Source organism: Hemitrygon akajei, chromosome 31 (assembly GCF_048418815.1).
Source record: "Hemitrygon akajei chromosome 31, sHemAka1.3, whole genome shotgun sequence".
Taxonomy (NCBI): domain Eukaryota; kingdom Metazoa; phylum Chordata; class Chondrichthyes; order Myliobatiformes; family Dasyatidae; genus Hemitrygon; species Hemitrygon akajei.
The window spans coordinates 6899750-6920434 of record NC_133154.1 but is presented as its reverse complement, the minus strand read 5'-3'; the positions used below and the strand labels follow the sequence as shown (position 1 = coordinate 6920434).

The 20685-nt window shown below is 39.5% G+C and overlaps 1 protein-coding gene across 11 annotated transcripts in view; it reads right to left on the bottom strand.

The window, feature by feature from the left end:
* LOC140718971 (activating transcription factor 7-interacting protein 1-like) overlaps nt 1-20685 on the bottom strand; it is a 158406-nt gene that overhangs the window by 31660 nt on the left and 106061 nt on the right. For all 11 annotated transcript variants that reach the window (XM_073033268.1, XM_073033277.1, XM_073033272.1 and 8 more), the window contains 3 exons: nt 18766-18854; nt 16535-17155; nt 11915-12006 (listed from right to left, as the gene is read on the bottom strand). In XM_073033268.1, the coding sequence (XP_072889369.1) occupies nt 11915-12006; nt 16535-17155; nt 18766-18854 (802 nt within the window). The remainder of the gene's footprint in view (nt 1-11914; nt 12007-16534; nt 17156-18765; nt 18855-20685) is intronic.

Genomic DNA, 20685 nt, shown 5'->3' with positions numbered 1-20685 from the left:
AGCCAAATAAGATAATGGTGTGTTGATGAGAGGTGTAACCAAAATTATGTAGTCAGCTTTGTGTTTGCTATTTGCTATGTATGTATCCAATTTAGTAGAATGAAATCTCTGTATTGTCTCTGTACTATTGAACACATCAGCGACTTAAGAATGTAGCCAAAGATAATGGTGTGTTGATGAGAGGTGTAACCAAAATTATGTAGTCAGCTTTGTGTTTGCTATTTGCTATGTATGTATCCAATTTAGTAGAATGAAATCTCTGTATTGTCTCTGTACTATTGAACACATCAGTAACTTAAGAATGTAGCCAAATAAGAAGATAATGGTGAGTTAATGAGAGGCTAGCTAAGAGATAACTGTGGCCAGGGATGAGGTAACATGTGGCCCAAAAAGTAGATTAGAACATGATTAAGTTAATGGGTAGAAACAATAGTGGGAAGTCGGGAGCTGATGTACTGATGATACGCAACTGTAGACCAATTAGATATACTAATGCAACTAAACCAGGAGATTGCTATAAAAAATGCTATGCACAAGGATCGGTGGGCAATCAGCGACTAGCTCACTGACTGTCTCAGCTTTGATTTGCAAATTAAAGTTTAACACTTCTTGAAGAATCTTCTGCGTCTCCTGGTCGTTTGTGGGGCACAAGAAACCATGACAGTAACAGCCTGTTTTCCCTCTTACTGACCAATATTTTTCCCTCTATTTTGAATGCATATCATTAAGATCCCCCTTAAAACTCTGTTGGTCTTTGTTTTCCTAAATTATGTATCTGGGCTGAAGGTTAGAGATCAGAGAACGCAGCTGGGACAACCAAGGGATGGAAAAGTACCAGGATGATAATTATGTTAAGCTTTGAAGGAATCTTAAAGGGTATAAAAGTAGATCATGACCAGGACTAGTGCTCAGTCAGAGTTAGAGAAAGAAAAGGCTGCATGAATTTTGTGGAATCTGTGGCTCCGCTCTGACATTGCAAAGATCGGCGATGGGCTTAAGTCAGTCATAGAGTTATAGACCTCTGAAACAGTCCATTCAGCACAACCTGCACATGCCAACTTGGGTGTCTATCTACATTAATTCCATTTTCCTGTATTTGGCTGATATTTTAAATCCTGCTTATCCGTGTAATCTACCAAATATATTTTACACATTGTAGTTTTACCTGCTTCCATTATATACCCTTTCATTTTAGATGCCCTTACTCTGGGAAACTGACTAAGACTATTGATCTCCCATTATTGTATAAATGTCTCAGTCCTTGGCCTCGTTCACTCCAGGGAAAACTGTCCCAGTCTTTCCAATCTCTCCTTGTAACTCAAACCCTCCTGCCTAAGCAACTTTGAATATTTTCTGTGCCCTCTCTAGCTCAATTACATCTTTCAATTTACCTGTACACGTACGGAAGTAATATGGAAAGCTCCTGCATAGAGAACTACTAACAGGTAGAACCATCTGCACAAACATATTACACCTGAGCACTAAGTTTCCAAAACATTCCATGGCAGGGAAACAATAGCACACTAAGGAAGAAACTGAAGGTTTACAGGGGTCATTAAATGTGAGGATGGAGAAATAAATCAACTTACACAATTCTGTTTGCACAGGACAAAGCTCTTAACTCACTTGGTACAATTAGTGGAGGATATTTTTTGTGAACGATAGAACAAGAGGCTCAATGAGGTTGTAAGGTAAGCTACAGCGACAATCATGGCGTGAGGCAAGTGGGAAATGTTACGTGGGAAAAGATCTTTGAACAAAAATAGGGGCTGCTATAATTTTGGGGCTTTTGTACTATTTGGTGTTCATCGGAAGAGAAATGTAGTAGTTGGGTTTAAAGCAATAACAAGTTTGAGCAAGTCATTTGGTGCAGAGGGAGCAAGAATGGGTACAGACACTGATGGGAGGTAGAAGTTAATCCTCTTATATGTTTACTGAATTTCTAGTGTGATACATTTGGTGATGTTTAGCTGGAATAAACTGTGTATAGGCTTCATAACATACCAGCTAGCGCAACGTGATTACAGTTCAGGCTATTGGAGTTTGGTGTTCAACTCCGGCGTCCTCTTTCAGCAAGTTTGTACATTTCTTCCAGTATGCTCGTGGGTTTCCTCCCACATTCGAAAGACATACCGGTTAAGTAGATTAACTGGTCATTGTAAATTATCCCCTGATAAGGCTAAGGTTAAATAGGTGGGTGGCGCGGCTCAAAGACGGGAAGGTCCTATTCCACACAACATCTCTAAATAAACAAATAAGTACATAAAATCACAAAAAACCTACAGAATCAAAGTTAACGGTAAAACTATAAAGTTGGGCTGCATTAATCTAACAGAACCAACCCTAAAGTTTAAACTGCAAAGCAAAAATGAGTGCTGCAAATACACAACTTGGAGAAGTGTGGATATGGAAACAAGACCTCAACATCCTCCAATGATGTAGGAACAGCTCTAGTACTGGCTACATAGTAATCAACAAATAAAGGAAATGTGGAGTTCAGGTGTGTAAAAAGCTTTCTACATGAGCACCAGCTTCTGAATACAGTTGCAAGGAACACATTTAAAAAAAAAAGTAGCTGATGATTAATCAACTGGGTGGCAGCCAGAGCAATTTCAAAATGTCCTGTCAGGTTTTGGGAGAAGATTCTACTGGGTAGGAAAAGATGTTGGGAACCACAGAATAAAAGCAAACTGTGAAGGAAGGTCATGTTAATGACAATGGACTCCAACATCTTCCAAACCTACAATGTCAGGATGACTGGCCTAAAATTTCCTTTCTTGTGCCTGCCTCCCTTTTTGGGGTGGAGTGACATTTGTAATTTTCCAGTCTTCTGGAACCATGCCAGAATCCAGCAGCCCATTCCACGCACTCACCACTCTGAGTAAAAAACTTACCCAGGACATCTTCTCTGTACCTACTCACCAGCACCTTAAACCTGTGTCCTCTTGTGGCAACCATCAGTCCTGGGAAAAAACCTCTGACTATCCACATGATCAATGCCTCTCATCATCTTATACACCTCTATCAGGTCACCTCTCATCCTCCGTCGCTCCAAGGAGAAAAGGCCAAGTTCACTCAACCTATTCTCATAAGGCATGCTCCCCAATCCAGGCAACATCCTTATAAATCTCCTCTGCACCCTTTCTATGGCTTCCACATCCTTCCTGTAGTGAGGCGACCAGAACTGAGCACAGTACTCCAGGTGGGGTCTGACCAGGGTCCTATATAGCTGCAACATTACCTCTCGGCTCCTAAATTCAATTCCATGATTGATGAAGGCCAATACACTGTACGCCTTCTTAACCACAGTCAACCTGCACAGCTGCTGTGAGCGTCCTATGGACTCGGACCCAAAGATCCCTCTGATTCTCCACAATGCCAAGATCCGCCATCATATTTGACCTACCAAAATGAACCACTTCACACGTCCTGTAGTGAGGCGACCAGAACTGAGCACAGTACTCTAAGTGGGGTCTGACCAGGATCCTATATAGCTGCAACAATACCTCTTGGCTCCTAAATTCAATTCCACGATTGATGAAGGCCAATACACCATACGCCTTCTTAACCACAGAGTCAACCTGCGCAGCTGCTTTTGAGCGTCCTATGGACTCGGACCCAAGATCCCTCTGATCCTCCACACTGCCAAGCGTCTTACTGTTAATACTATATTTTGCCATCATATTTGAGCTATTATTATTGGCTAGCTTACCTTCACGTCCCTCTTTATGACTGTTTTAAAGTTGTCTAATGTTGGTTCTTAAAAGCCTCCCAATCCTGTAATTTCACACTAATTTTTGTTCCATTATATGCCCTCTCTTTGGCTTTTATGTTGGCTTTTGACTCTTCTTTGTCAGCCATGATTGTGTCATTCTGCCTTTAAAACACTTCTTCTTTGGGATGTATCTATCCTGTACCATCTGGATTGCTCCCAGAAACTCCAGTCATTGCTGCTCTGATGTCATTCTTGCTAGTGTCCTCTTCCAATCAATTTGGGCCAGCTCCTCCCTCATGCCCCTGTAATTTCCTTTACTCTACTGTAAATCTCAAATTGCAGGGTGAATTCTATCATATATAATAGATATACAATATATGCTGCCTAAGGGTTCCTTTACCTTAAAGTATCCAGTTAATTCCAGTTCATCACACAACACCCAATCCAGATTAGCTGATCCCCAAGTGTGCTTACCCACGAGCTGCTCCAAAAAGCCATTTTGTAGGCATTCTACAAATTCTCCCTCTTGGTACTGAGCACCAATCTGATTTTCCCCAATCTATCTGCATATTGAAATCCTTCATGACTATCCTAACATTATCCTTCTGACATGCATTTTCTATCTCCCATTGTAATTTGTAGCACATATCCTGGCTACTCTTCAGAGGCCTGTATATAAAACCCATCAGTGTCTTTTTTTATAATGTGAATAAGTGTGAGGTTATCCACTTTGGGAGTAAGAACAGGAAGGCAGTTTATTATCTGAACAGTGTAGAGTTAGGTAAGGGAGAAATATAAAGAGATCTAGGAGTCCTTGTTCATCAGTCACTGAAGGTGAATGAGCAAGTGCAGCAGGCAGTGAAGAAGGCTAATGGAATGTTGGCCTTTATTACAAAGGGAATTGAGTACAAGAGCAAGGAAATCCTCTTGCATTTGTACAGAGCCCTGGTGAGACCACACCTGGAGTATTGTGTACAGTTTTGGTCTCCAGGGTTAAGGAAGGACATCCTGGCTGTAGAGGAAGTGCAGCGTAGATTCACAAGGTTAATTCCTGGGATGTCCAGACTGTCTTACGCAGAGAGGTTAGAGAGACTGGGCTTGTACACGCTGGAATTAAGGAGATTGAGAGGGGATCTGATTGAAACATATAAGATTATTAAGGGATTGGACAAGATAGAGGCAGGAAATATGTTCCAGATGCTGGGAGAGTCCAGTACCAGAGGGCATGGTTTGAGAATAAGGGGTAGGTCATTTAGGACAGAGTTAAGGAAAAACTTCTTCTCCCAGAGAGTTGTGGGGGTCTGGAATGCACTGCCTCGGAAGGTAGTGGAGGCCAATTCTCTGGATGCTTTCAAGAAGGAGCTAGATAGGTATCTTATGGATAGGGGAATCAAGGGATATGGGGACAAGGCAGGAACCGGGTATTGATAGTAGATGATCAGCCATGATCTCAAAATGGCGGTGCAGGCCCAAAGGGCCGAATGGTCTACTTCTGCACCTATTGTCTATTACCCTTGCAAATTTCTTAGCTCTACCCACAAGGATTCCACACCTTCCGATTCCATGTCACCCTCTAAGGATTTGATTTCATTTTTTAATCAACAGAGCCACACCACCCCCTCTGCCTATCTGTCTGTCCTTTTGATACAATGTCTATCCTTAGATGTTAAGCTCCCAGCTATAATCTTCTTTCAGCCATGATTCAGTGATGCCCACGATGTCATACATGCCAATCTGTATCTGTGCTACAAGTTTCATCTGCCTTATTCTGTATACTGTGAAGCATTCAAAGGTAACACTTCTAATCCTATATTCATCACCCTTTTCAATATTGTTCTCTTTTACATTGCAGCTAATCCTATTCACTGTAATTCTGCCCTATCATCAGCCTCTTTGCTAGCAGTCTCACTACACATTGCCTCTGTTTGTAAATCAACAACCCCATCCTCAGCCTTATCACTCCAGTTCCCCTTGAGTATGATTTAATATACAGTGGATCCAGTTAATTGGGAGACATTGGGACCCCAGTATATTTTGACTCAATTAGCCAAAGTTTCATGGCGTTAGACGCTATAATTGTTACTTTCTCTGCAGTTTAACAATGTTTGCCTGCTTGTATTGCATATAATTACCTATATACATGTAATTGTTCAGTCTGTTTCCAAGTGGTTACAGTTCTGCCTCTTTCTGGAATTTTCTTTGGTATTGAATTATTTGATAGGGCTTAACTGATTGGCCAACTCTTATTTACAAATTTGAATGAAATAAGGGCTGAGCACATTGACTCACCATCTTCTTTTCTTTGCTTCTTCTTTCCCTTCCCCTACTAGCCTCTCACTACTTCTCGTTTTCAATTCTCTTTGTTCTATTAGTGTTTAATAAAATGATTGTGAAGCAACAAGCTTTATGCCTCTTTTTTGACCTCCGAAAGAACCTTGGATCAAAAGCGTCAGAATCCAGCAATGGAAATAGTTAAAATGTATTAAAAAAAAGGCAAACTACAATTTAACTGAGTAACAAATTATCCATTTAAAAGAAATGCAGGATAAATTAGAACACTACCAATACTACTACAGTACTATAAAATGTATTAGTTCCTAATAGTTATCGATGGAGGATCCAGTGTATGCTGCTGTTCTTTTGATGGGCTATAAATGATCAAAATCAACACAGACAACCAAGTGCAGATAATGGACTGGCTTCACTGCCTTCCTGTATGAAGCAATGTCATAATCTAACAATAGATTTCCTATTATCCTATATAGTCACGAGTTCAAGTTCAGATGTATCATCTTCATCATTTTCCTTGTCTTCATATTTCCTGCTTTGGTGTTAAGATACAATGCTTTCGATGACTGCATCCTCCAAACCTTCAGGGAATTTTGTAGATTTCCATGTTTCTGCACTTACAGAATCAGCACCATCTTTCTCGCCTTGTACTTTCTTGAATTTAATGTGGTGCCTACGTTTCCATCGAAACAACCAACCATCTGTTGCTTTAAAATCTTTGTGTCCCAGCTTCTTAGCTAACTCCTCTGAAACATTTTTTAACATTGGTCCACTGACACGTACGCCTCGACCAGTCACAATGGAAAACCACTGATTGAGGGCCTCTTCAACATTTGGATCCTTACTTTCACGCTTTCGCTTTTGGGATGTTCCCTGTTGACCCTCACGTAATGCCCATTCTCGCAGTTTATCTTGCTGAAGTATCAAGCGTGCAATTGTAGATTTTGGCACTCCAGTTATCTCCGCCAGCCGACGATAAGTGGTGTTAGGCGGATAACTTTTAATTTGATCCAGTAGGGTAACTTTTTCGGCTAGTGTCAAATCTTTTCGTGCCATCTTGGCAAGAGTCTGAAATTTTTTAAAGTCAAAATAAAAAACAGAATTATCAAAAATCACTGCTTTTTGAATCGGTGTCCCTTGGCCCAAATGGATAACATATCACAAGCACACGCAACTGGCACTATCTAAAAAGTGTTCACTCCATGCAAGGTGCAGTGTCTAATCGCCACAAAAGTGCACATGACTGACGCTAGTTAGAAACTGTTCAGCATTAGTCTGCTTTCTCAATTAAGTGAATAGTGTCCCAAATAAACAAAGGGAATCCTGGCTATTTTCTCAATTAGAGTTTTTGTTCTTTATGAGTTGCCCCAATTAACTGATGACCCAATTATCTGGAATCCACTGTATATTCAATCAGAACCCAACTGTCAACACTAATTACATTTAAGACTGTTACATATAACAGTGCAGCTTAAATAGTTAATCCTTTAAAACAGTGAGTATATTTTTACAGATTTGACAACTTTTGCATCAATAATTATTTTATAATTATTACAGAATAATTATCTTAAAATAAACTGGAAAAGGTGTCAAATAGCTAAAGAAATATAATCTCACTGGATAAAGATGGAGTTTGCATTATATGGGGAAGTTGCTAACATTCAAGATTGTTAGCCTCCATTAATTCTCACATAAAATGTAGGGTAATATTTAATTGTTGCCAGTTCAAAAAATAATCTGAAATGAATTAAAACACATTATTGGTGTTGTTTAGTGAAACCTGCAGGTAGGCAATGAGAATTATTCATTTCATAGCTTATACCAGCCTTCACCCAAACCAAATCATAATGCTGCATTAAAAAAATACAATTTATTTGCCAACTAAGTTATATTAGTGTCTACTCGTTACTGCCCCTTAAAGGAAGCAGTTTTGTTCACTTCACTAAAACCCCTCTTAACTTTTAGCACAAACACTCACTTAACTATTTCTACTCTAATGAGAATAGTACTAGCTTCTGCAGTATTGTATACTTGATATAATGTAAATTTCTCCAAAACCATATTTAAGGGCTTCACATTGTCAGCAAAAGTGGATACCCAAAAACTAGATACTTTGGCCATGGCTGAACTAGTAATTTGGAAAGATTTTGCGTTTTAGTACTCTATATCTCAGTTTAAAAAAAACCAAGGATCCAACAACATGCTTCTGTAGCAATTGTATCAATCCAACCCACTCCTTTTAAAGAGCTGAATACATAAAAGTACGTGATCTCACGTGTCTCTTAATTCCCACACCTCTTTAAAAATCACCCTCTACCTTATTTTAGCTTTGATATAAATTTGTAGATAAATTAGTTACAAATTATATGGATTTTATAAAATAAAGAAAAACTGAAACTAGTTTTATCCTCCCAATACAGACTTCATCTTGCTAGTTCAAATGAGAATACCTCTATTTCAGCAGCATTTATAGCAACTAAAGGAAACTGAGGCAGATATATACATTTTATTTATTCAAGAGCCACTGATAGAAAGGGATTCTATCCCCCAATCCCATTAGATGAAAGTGCCTCTCAATCTATTGCAAGGACAGCTACAATAAGACTCCAGGAATGTCTCCTACAATATAGGCTACACACGGGAGTTTAAACAACAGTATCTCATATCAAGCAAGGACGTTAGTTTAAATGCGTGTCCTAGCTAATGTGATGCAAGGTTGTGTTGGAAGTGCATACAATCCCAAGTGTTGTATGGATATATACAACCATTATTGTACAATTAACACTACGAAAGGACTGGTATTTGATATCAGATTCAAACTGATATGATTGAAACCACATATTGTACTTTTATTGGCATGAGATCAGTTTCTGATTTACCTTCTCATTAGTTTTATAATTAAAACAATTTTAATGCAGGTCTGTCCATTAAGTACCATTTGGAATTGATATTCTGCATTTTGATCAGTGCTGTAACAAAGGTTGTAACAATTTCAGAAGCCCTGGTGGAACAGCAAAGCCTAGGTGCTGCTTTTTTAGATCTCTACCCCTCAAGTCTGCAGTCTCCACATTGTAAACTTTTGAACCCACAGTGTAGCCATTTTCAAAACCAGTGTGGATTCCCAACTTCTTTTAAAAATCAGAGCTTTAACAGACAAAATATACTTCAAGGTTAAATCTGACAAAGCTGTGAATCATTAAAGTAACTTCCAATTATATATAAAACAGCCAACCTCTATTGATCAAAAGCTCAATTTAAAGAACTAGTCTCCTTCAGTTAAAAATTAAATACAACACTGAAATTGCACATGATCATACTTTTCAGTTGTCCATTTCAGAACTATATATTCTTTTAAAATAGTACATTACTGATTTCATATATTTGTATATTTATTAAATTTCATTCATAGTACTATACAGTTCATGTTAGTGGTTCCTGCTTTATGACCCAGTTTTGCAAGAAGATCCCGCTATTTTTCGCAGACACTGCGCTGCTACTTAATGCCGCTACATTCCCTGCAGGAGATGAAGTTCCTGGCTGTGATTCATGTACTACAGAGCTTGGAGTTGTGTAAACAGAGTTGAATCCTGCATTGTCTGACATGTCGGACCAGGCTCGGTACTGAAATTCAGCAGCTCCCCAGTAGTTTCTAATACTGGATTCTGAACGGTGTCCAGTAAGTGCCATAATCTCCCGTGCTCCAAGGCCCGCGTCACACAGGAGACGAACGGTAGTGGTTCTGAGCGAATGATTGGTATACCTCTGGGAGAGTCTGGCAGCAATACTGATCCTAGGCATCATGCTTCCCAGATAGTTTACCCCCATTGGCTCACGCTTATACCAGACAGGTTGCTCATGTAACTGTTCTGGTGTTAATTTTAGAGGGTGAAGGTAAAAAGCAGGAGGGTCAGGTGGGCGCTTAGATATATAAAGTTCAAGTGAAGTGACTGGACAGTTTTCATCGCCTGGTATATCATACATCCGACCCAGCTTCAGAGGGTCATCGCGGCCTCTGCTTTTCCCAGTATATTTTAGCACTGCATAACGCCGTCCGTTGGAGTCTTGCTTAATAACAAAAGCATTTGGAGGGAGGTCCCTAAGGATTTCCCGCCCACGCTTGGCAAAGTGCAACTGCAGGTCAAACCAGACTTTGTACACGAGTGCTAGGGGTGTATGAAGTCCGAGGACCCCCGATGTTCTGATCTTCCGTAGGTCACCTGCATTAATAGGGGGGTGGTGATTTGTTTCATCCTTCCCTTGCTTTCTTAGTATCTTAAGCACACCGAGAAACACATTATTGGCACCACTGAATTCTTTATCTTGCATCAGGCAGATTTGCCGGCTGTAAGGAGGCATCTTAAGGTGCCTATTTAAACCAGCTCGGATTGATTTATAACTGGAGATACTGTAGGTGTTACCATCATGATTCCTCACTGTGCCATAAAACTCTCTCAAAATACCATTAAGTTCTTCCACTGATATAGCTTCAAATTTATCATCTTTGCCCTTTTCAATGAGCCACTGTTTTAGGATATTCACTGCCCAATCTGTCTGCTTGCGAGTGTTCTTCTCGTTGCGTTCCTCCTCGAGACCAATGAGATCCTCTTCTGTCACGCTAATGTGCCGCTGGGTTCCATCTAAAAGCGCGTCACTGGCAACGTGTTCATCTGCCAATTGGTCCTCAAAACTGAGCAGTGTGCTGCCATCGAAAATGCCATAGGTGTAGAGTGAGGAGTGAGGCGCTGTTTTTTCGGACAGCTGTGAATTGCGGAGTAATACGTAATTTTTTGATATGATACTTTAAATATTAGAAAAACAAATTACCCAGCAGGTGGTGCTCATTATTAATGTTTCCGCAAGGGTGTGCCAATATTCAACAGCGCACACCCCAATAACCAATCACTTTAACACATTATAAACCATGGCATTACATACTGTCACTCAATAAACAGTAGAAAGACCCAAATTGGCTTTGAGTTTGGAAAAGGAAAATAACGCTAAATCTCTATCATAGCTGGCAAATCTTTCAGCTACTGAGAAATCATTATTCCAAATGGGGAAGAAAACATCCATATCATGTCTGTATTCTCTAGAAGAACTGGAAAAACTTATTGCTGTAGAGAAGAGAATCTGTAATAGAAATGGGAAAAGGCTTACAATGTTTGATAAATGAACCTTGACTGATTGAACAACTTGTGTGTCAGCACTTTGATGTGCTTCATCCGTTTGCGGAGACTAAATGCTGTTCTGAGGCAAAGCAGCTAATCACATTACAATTTCCACTGTGTTGAAACATTCGGAAATGTTTTAGCCGCAAACTTTGAGGAGTGAATGGAGCCGTACTATGCTGTGCTGTTCTAGTTTCATTCAGAGAATCTTTCCAGTTTATTTAGAGAATGCACAATTGTTAACAAATTTTACCCTTCTGGTTTTGTTAAAATAAACAGTGGTTTGTACAATTGTCTTCTTTGTGGCAAGGGGAAGTTATAAATGCACAACTTAAGGCTTTCTGCCCTCCCTTTGCATCACACCTCTAAGTGTTTGTGGACGTCTACAATTTAGCATCTCAAATTTTAAGATATGAAGACAGTGAAAAGCTGTGGCATCTCTTTAGATCAGATCCCTTGTGGATTTAGTAAATTTATCAATGAAAGGCTTGGTTATTTTATAATTTACTGACAGTGGAGAAGTTAACCTGAAGAGCATGTCACTCCTTAGTGGGCCAGCGGAGCAAGCAGGTCCATGTCCAACTAACCTGAGAATGGAACAATATGAAGATTCTGGTTGACCATCTTCCTTTACAGACAACAGCCAGGAGTAACCATTCCACCAGCCACACTGGTCAGCAGTCTCAACTCAATGAGCTATCAATGATGCTAAAAATTGTCCTGTTAAATGTGCTACACCCACCTGGTTGCCACTAGGAGATGCCTTCTTGGTGGCTGTTGACTCTCCTGGAACCGCTGTAGAATGTCTCTGGGTGGCCTGACTGAGGCTACTTTCTGTTAATGAGTAAAGGCAGTTCATTAATATTTCAGTTTGGTACAAGGATGATAGAAAGATTAAAGTCATTTTCATTCAAAGTATCTTTGTCCCAACAATTGCTACAATACTTATCTTTCTTCTTGGTTGCAAGTGCAATTCCAGTTTTAAAATGAGCTCCAACAACTTGAACAAATATTTTCCTTACAACTCCAATTAAAGCTCAACAAAAAGGTGCCACAGAAGGCAATGTCGCATCTAGAAATTGTCAGATAAACCATAAGCACTGGCCCTTTAGATTCTGCTACCTCATTTTCAATTGTCTTTGTTTTGATCGATGTAGTAAACACCACAGTTCCCGCTCTTAAAAAATCTGTTAGTCATTCGTGCTGCTATTAATATTGGCTGTCCACATCTTCATCACTTTCTGCAGTTTTTCTAATTTATATCTAGATGCAAAAAGGTGATAGTTCATACATCAAATGCTTCCTTTCATGATTTCTGGGACAAATTCAATGAAAATTTAAATGAGTTACATTGGTCTCATTTTCAAATTTAAATGAACTGGTTCTGTTAAACTCACACATGATAATAGGAGGTGGCTATGTTTTACCTACTTTAGTCTAGTTCATTGTTAAATACATGTCGTTATGCAAAGTAGCTTTCCACAAGCTTTTCTACTTTTTGAATTTGTAGGGATTAAAAGCTTTAACTACAAAGCTCAAAATATTGTTTTTCAGGACTAAAAGAGTACCTCATATAGTACGAAGTATTATTCCACTAGGTGTAACTCACTAATCTGTAAGTAAATCACTTCTTTTAAACTGATGTGGTACACAATACCATTTCAGCGCGTCTATAATCTTCTATCATATCAACACAAGCTTTTAGTAGTGATGGCCATGCGATTTCTTCACCAAAGCCATGCAGTCTTCCTCCATTGCCCAGGTGAGTGAGATTGCCTCTCTGTTTTATTCTTCTCTATCTAGCACAGTCCTGAGGTTCTTCTTGAATGGCTTGTTCCCTGCTCAGTTGTGGAAAACAGCAAGGAACAGCCATACCTTCCTGCTTCTCACCCCCATGTTACCCTCAATTTCATTATCTAAAAGCAAGCCAGCTTTCAAAAATTTGTTAACACTTGACTCTGCACAGCAACACCACATAACAACATCAGTTCATCACACTTCTTGTCTGATATCCAATACTGGACGTGCAGAAATATCTTCTAATTACATATTATGGGGTGGGGAATCCCTGAACTGAGTTTTCACTTAAACATGAGAAAAAGCTTGGTCCTCACCAGAAATCAGTTCTGTATAAACTGGTAATTAAACCAGTAAGCTTCTTGTGACATTGTTGGCTGATGATTGGATTGAATGCTGAATAACTACATTCAACAGAACATAGAACAGTACAGCACAGGAACAGGCCCTTTGGCCCACAATGTTCTGTTGAACCAGCTAAAAATTAAATTTAAAAAAGCCCCAAAACTAATCCCTCCTACCTACACAACATCCATATCCCTCCACCTTCCTCATATTCCTGTGCCTATCCAAACATCTCTTAAAAGCCTGATGTATTTACCTCTACCACGATACAAGGCTGCTCATTCCAGGCATCCGCCACTGAATTTAAAAAAAACTTACCTCTCACATACTCTTTGAACTCTCTCAACTGCAATGCATGCCCTCTGGTATTAGGCATTTCTACCCTGGGAAAAAGATACTCCCTGTCTACTCTATCTATGTCTCTCAATCTTTTAAACTTCTATCAGATCTCCTCTCAGCCTCCGCTGCTTCAAAGAAGCAGCCCAACTTTGTCCAACTAAACTAGGCAGTATCCTGGTAGGCCTCTTCTGTACCCTCTCCAAAGCCTGAACATCCTTCCTACAGAGGCACGACCTGAACTGTATGCAATGCTCTAGATGTGGCCTCACCAGAGTCTGATAAAATTGCAACATATCCTCTTGACTTTTAAAGTCAATGCCTTGACTAATACAAGCAAGCATTTCGTAAGCCTTCTCAATGACCCTATTGACTTGTGTATCCACTTTCAAGGAGCTATGAACTTGGACCCCAAGATCTCTCAGCTCAGCAACACCGTTAAGGGTCTTGCCACATTAAGCCACATTTATCTGGGTTAAATTGCATCTGCTATGTCTCTATCCATATCTGCAACTCATCTATATCATGCTGTATACTTTGCCAGTCTTTCACACTATCCACAACTCCATCAATCTTGGTATCATCCTCAAACTTACTAACCCACATCTACATTCTTATCCAGGTCATTTATATACATCACAAAACAGAGGTTTCAGCACAGATCTTTGCAGAACACCACACACCACTCTATGCTCGAATACGTCCCTTCGACCACTATTCTCTGTCTTCTATGCACAAGTTCTGAATCCAAACTGCCAATCTGTTGCGGACCCCATGCATCCTAATTTATGGATTAGCCTCCCATGAAGGATTTTGTCAAACGTCTTACTAAATCCACGTAGACAACATTAACTGCTCTACCTTTACCAATCTCTCTCGTCTCTTTGTCAAAAAATTCAGTCAAGTTGGTAAGACACGACTTGCCCCACAAAAGCCATGCTGGGTTTCCACGTGGCTCATATATCCTATCCCTTAGAAATCTCTCCAACAATTTCCCTACAACTGACATTAGATATTTCACATTTTGCTATTTTAGTGCTATAGTGGAATCTGTCCAACTATTTTTTTTCCTTCCTTTTAAGGCCAGTTTAAATATACGTACAAGCCTGAGGTTGTTCAAGTTTTAATAAATATGAAAGAATTTTTATAAGTTTACAGGCGTAAAACAATCGGTTTGCTGCACCACTCCAAATATAGCAGTATATCTGACATGAGGTTGGTCATAATGATTCTGACAATATGCCACTGTACAAAGAACATTTTCTATTGTGTACCATGCAATTTATTACTTTGGTAAGAATTTGCCTTTTAAGTGTTAGGAAAACATTTGCTTTGGATACTCAGACCACCTAGTAGGCCAGAGAACTTGTATTTTAAAGCTCTACTCAGATCCAGCTACAAGCTAGAAATAAAATAGCAAAATTGCTACCTTATTTTGCTTTGCAAGTATTTTGCTACTCAGGCATGCAAACACATTATCAACATGGTCTCACAAGCTGTTGCAAATTTACTAACAGAAGCAATGAACAGCACATTTGCAGCATTTTTTTTTGCTAAACCCCAGAAGTCTAATGTGCATTGTAACCCAACTTTACTGACATATAATAATAAGCCTTTCTACGGCTGAAGTTCCAGAAGTACGGTTAAGGGCACCAGTGGGAAACTAGTTTACCTCAGCTGAAAGGTTCATCTAAGTGTTAACTATACTTGCTTAGTCTACCCTCTAATTCCTGAACTGTCAATTTTAAAGGGGCTAATGAGTCACTAAACAAATTCAGGCAAATAGTAAGATGCACTTCAATAAACCGGAATTTAACCAACTGAGTTGGGAATGAGGGAATAGGGAACTTGTTTTATAAGAATAAAGTCAGCCATTTTCTTATCTCAGACTGCAGACAATTCTAGCACCAGTCCCCACTCAACTCTTCTGGAGGTTACAGATAAATTTATATAGCAGGTGGTCTTTCAGTCCATCATTGTTATGCTAGCACCTTGGAAGACCTATAGAGCTACAGAGAGGTCAATATCAAAGTCAGAAGACTAGCAGCTCCAGTAGCTGCATAACTGAGCAGACTTACTTTCCAATTCTTTCACAGATCTCTGCAAATTTCTTCAAGTACATTACTTTTTAAAATTGATTTTATGATTACATTTCACTCTCCCTTCATGGCATGCTTGCCAGAATATAATTTATTTTCTCCAATTTCCCCTCCCTACCATTCTTCATCGTTACTCTGATTACCTTTTAATCCTGGGATGTCTGGTTACTTGCCCATCTGACAATGGGATTAGTTCCTCTTTTGAACAGCTCTATTAAGTCTCCCTTTAACCTACTTGAACAACCCTCAGTTCCTTAGACTCCACATCACTAAAGTCCCTCATCTTCAATAACCCTCCCTCAAAGTATTGTTATTCCTTCCAAAATGTTATATCCTGAAATGAATATTATGTTCCAGCGGAGGTCTAGTCTACGATGCCAAAGGTGCATCTACTGAATACTGACTTGAAGAGGATGAATGGTTATGAAATCAATAATTTTGTGTTTTATATTTGTCATTAATTTAGATCACTTTGCAGAGATTTGTTTTCATTTTGACATGAGAAAGTCTTTTTCTGTTGATCAGTGTCAAAAAAGCCAAATGAAATCCACTGTGATTCAATGTTGTAAAACAATAAAACATGAAAACTTCCAAGGGGGTAATGAATACTTTTTATAGGCACTATAGGTAAAACCTTTTCACAACTTAACATGGAAAAATTACAGATTTATTGACAGTAAAAGGCAACACAATAAAACGTAGCATTATGATGCTAACTTAATGAATGCACAGAAGACATTATTTCAAAACGAACATACAGCTTGCAGCACACGAGTTGTTGTTACCTGTTCTGGAGGTTCCTGTATTGGTTGTATCTGAACTGGTAGTTAATGGCTGACCTGATGACACAGACACCTGCCCTTGGCTGTAAGTTTGTGAAGGCCTTGGCTGTAATGCAGGCCTAGAAGTTGTTGAAGGGCTAAAATGTCCTGGGGAGTTCAAAGATTGCTGTGATGTCCGGGAAATTTGGGGTGAAAGAACAGTCTGAGTACTAGTCACAGAAGCAGTCTGACTGGAAATTGCGCTACTGATTTGCATTGATCCCATCGTTGCAGGGGACTTCCTCTGGACTCCAGGGCTTGGCAAAGAAGTACTAGCACCATTTGTTTTTGCTACATTTGCTGGCATTTGTGATGCGAGTGACTTCGAGAGGTTGTTAATCGAGGGTTGGGATTGAACAGGTAAAAACTCGAGTCCAGGCTGCTGGTTGGTCACCAAGGTGTTTGCTGAGGCCTGCAGGAGCTGAGGTTGGGAAGACATTGCCACTGGAACGGTAAGTAATACTGGCACTGACTGTAGAGATACTGGCATAGGCTGGTTACTGCCAGAGGCTGGCAGTGACTGATTGGATCCTACCACTGAGGCAGTTGCTGGGAGCAGAGGAGGAAGCACACGACCAGATGACCCTGCAACAGCAGAACATCCTTTAATTAGAGTCTGTAAATAGTATATACTTCCCACTCCATCCACCATAATGGCTCCCACCCATGGGGCTGGCGTCATAAAAACACAAAATGCTGGCAGAACTCAGCAGGTCAGACAGCATCTATGGGAGGAGGTAGTGACGATGTTTTAGGCCGAAACCCTTCATCAGGAGTGAAGTAACATGGGATGGTCAAGGGGGGATAAGAAGTGGGGGCAGGGATGAAGTGGAGAGCTGGGAAGCAATAGGCTGGAGGTAAATGGGCTAGGGGGGAAGGTGGAGAATTATGGGAAATAAAAGAGAAAGAAAGGTAGGGCTGGGGGGGAGATTATACTATAATCTTATCTTCTTATTCCCCCTCGACCATCCCATGTTACTTCACTCCTGATGAAGGGTCTTGGCCCAAAACGTCGTCACTACCTCCTCCCATAGATGCTGTCTGGCCTGCTGAGTTCTGCCAGCATTTTGTGTTTTTAATTTCCAGCATCTGCAGATTCACTCGGGTTGGCAAATCTGGTGGTTAAGCCTTTAATTTGACTGATGGTAGGATTGCAAAAGGGCAGGGCCAATTCAGATATGTTGTACAACCCTTTGGAGCCTAAACACATGACACAATGGGGCAGTAGGATACAGATTTAATATTGTGGTACGATATGAACCTACTACTGATGCTTTCCCAGAAGATGTGAAGAGAGCCAGTCATTAAGCCGAAAACACAGCAACACTAGCATGTCATTATATTAAAGTTAACAAGATGAGTGTTTTAAATGTGAATGAATTTTTGATGGATATCTACAAGTTCTTATAATACCCAAAATTACTTCCTAACAAAGCAGCAATTATCTTTTTCTCTTATCTGGATGACACATATGTTAAATTGCAATATTTACGATTAAATCTCAAACAAAAAAATTGGCAAATTGGAAGCTTAAAATAATATTAACTGCTTTAAGTCCAACTCTCTCTTCTGCTCTTCAAGGCAACACATAATCAGAAAATATAAAAGTTATAAAACATTGTTGGAAACCAAATAGATCTAGTAAAGAAGTCAGTGATTTGAATACTAGGGAAAGAAGAAATCATCCAAATTCCTCTTCTGAAAAGCAGAATTTTCTTCCTCAATTAAAAATAGTAAAAAATTATATTCTCACTAATCAGTTACTTCGGAGCCACATCCTGCAGTTTATAGTAAAACTCCATTAACCTGGTATGCTCAGAATTAGGCAGTGCTGGACTGACAGATTTTCTGAATTATTTGATGTTGTTTTACTTAATGCTCCAACAGACTTTTAATTTATTTTTCAAAGACGTCACACAGTAGTATAATAAATATTTCAGTGAAACCAGTGTGCTTCAAGGGAAAGCAAGATACAGGTGCCCCAGGCACTTCAAGGGAGCAGGGCCCACATGACAAAAGATGCTGAATGACTGGGATTTCCTATACTTGGATGGTGGATTGTCAGAATTTTACTTTAACTAGCAGGTCTGGCAGGCATGCTAGGATTCTGCTGAGAGTTAGGTGAAAGAGAGTAGAGTAAATGCAAGTTCAGTTAGAAGATACTATGCAATTGCACTGAATTGTTTTGCAAGTACCTTTATTACTGGAATTTGTAGAAGGCTGGACTGCTGCTGAAATATCTGCCATATTTCTTCTTAAATCCAGCATCTGCCTTACTGTTCCACTGAAAACAGAAAACAACAGGGAATAACATTACAATCCTTGCCATTTGCTGATTTTTTTTAAAGGTGAAATTTATATCACAATAAAAAAAGTCATTTGCTGAGGACACAAAATAACAGACCTGGAAATAACCCTAAATTAAAACTAAAATCACCACGGATAAATATTATTAGATAGGTTGGAGGGAGGGGAGAAATAGAAATAAAATATTACATAGAACACAGAATAGAGAATAGTATAGCACAGTATAGGCCCTTCAGCCCATAGTGGTGTGCTAATTTTATAACCTACTCTGAGATAAATCATTAGTCTTTCCATACTGGTCTTTCATATTACTTTCCCTGCCACAAAACCCGCCATTTTTCCGTCATTCATAATATTTAAAAAGCTAACAACACAAATGCAATCTGAGGTAGGATAATTTTAATGACAATAAGATGGACTACAGGTTAATACTGGGGCCATTAAAGAGAAGCTAATTGCCCAGTGAAGTTAACAGCATCACATTTAGTGAGGAAATTAAACATTAAGAAAGCAAACAGGGTGAATTATAAATAAATGGAAGTAGACAGTTGTGAAAGTTCTCTCAGATATGGGAAGAAAGGAAGATAAGAGCATATATTTAATCAGAAATGACCTATGCTTGAGTGATCAACTGTAGTTGAGAATATTTCTAGCACTAGTAATATCCTGAAGCAGTATTTACCTCAGATCCAAACAAATTGAGCACAGTTAATTCTTTAAAGAAAACCTGGATTTATGTCACAAGTTCTGCATAGGTAATCTTTGCTAAACTAGATAGAGCCAGAAAGAATGGAGAAAAATTCCAGTGCTCCATGGAGGTACAAAGAGTTTGAAAATTCAACTTTCTGACCATCGAGTGGATACTGATATGTAGGAAATAAACTGTACACACACAAATACTTTTCTTCCATCTGCAGCTGAAACACTTCAATCGCGCTAGCTGAAGTGTAATAATCTCCAACAAGAACCCCATTTATACATGGAATTCCATTTGGGATTGACAATTCTGAACTATACTGAGTGAGATGAGATGGCATGGTCGCACAGTGGTTTGTGTAACACTTTATAGCACCAGTGAACCCAGTTCAATTCCCACCATTGTCTGTAAGGAGTTTTTATGCTCTCCCTGTAACCACCTGGGTTTCCTTCCACATTTCAAAGACATGTGGGTTAGTAGGTTAGTTGGTCACATGGGTGTAATTGGGTGGCACTGGCTCGTTGGGCCAGAAGAGCCTGTTTGTGCTGTACCTCTACACTTAAGTTTCTAGATATAAATCTAATACCTTAGATTTCAAATACAGAGGATTCCTGTTAACTGGGGCAAATGCTTATTTGGGATAACTCTTAAAGAACAAAAACTAATCAAGAAAACAGGCAGGATTCCCTTCATTTATTTGAGACGCTATGCTGCTTAACCAGGACAGGAGACTGTTGCCTAACAGTTGCTAACTAGTGTCAGACTCGAGCACTTGTTTGGCCTTTAAGACTGTACTTAGATGTGGGACTGTACTGCATCCGGCTGCCTTGGCTCATGGGCCAATTCATATTGCGAGAGATGTACTAAAACAGCAGCCAGAAACATTCTGCCTGCATCTGAACCTTCACGTAAAATCACTTCACAATTTTGTAATGTTTATCTCTGGATGAATTAGTTTTTCAGAAGTTCTTTCCCTCCCTTTTATATTATGAATCTCTCAAATTTTTTTTCCTTTAACCTTATTTTAATTGGCATCAAAGGAGGATTGGAATCTAGGGGAGGAGCTTAGGAGGAGACAATGGCGCCGCCTTTGCTTGCATCTTCGGAAACA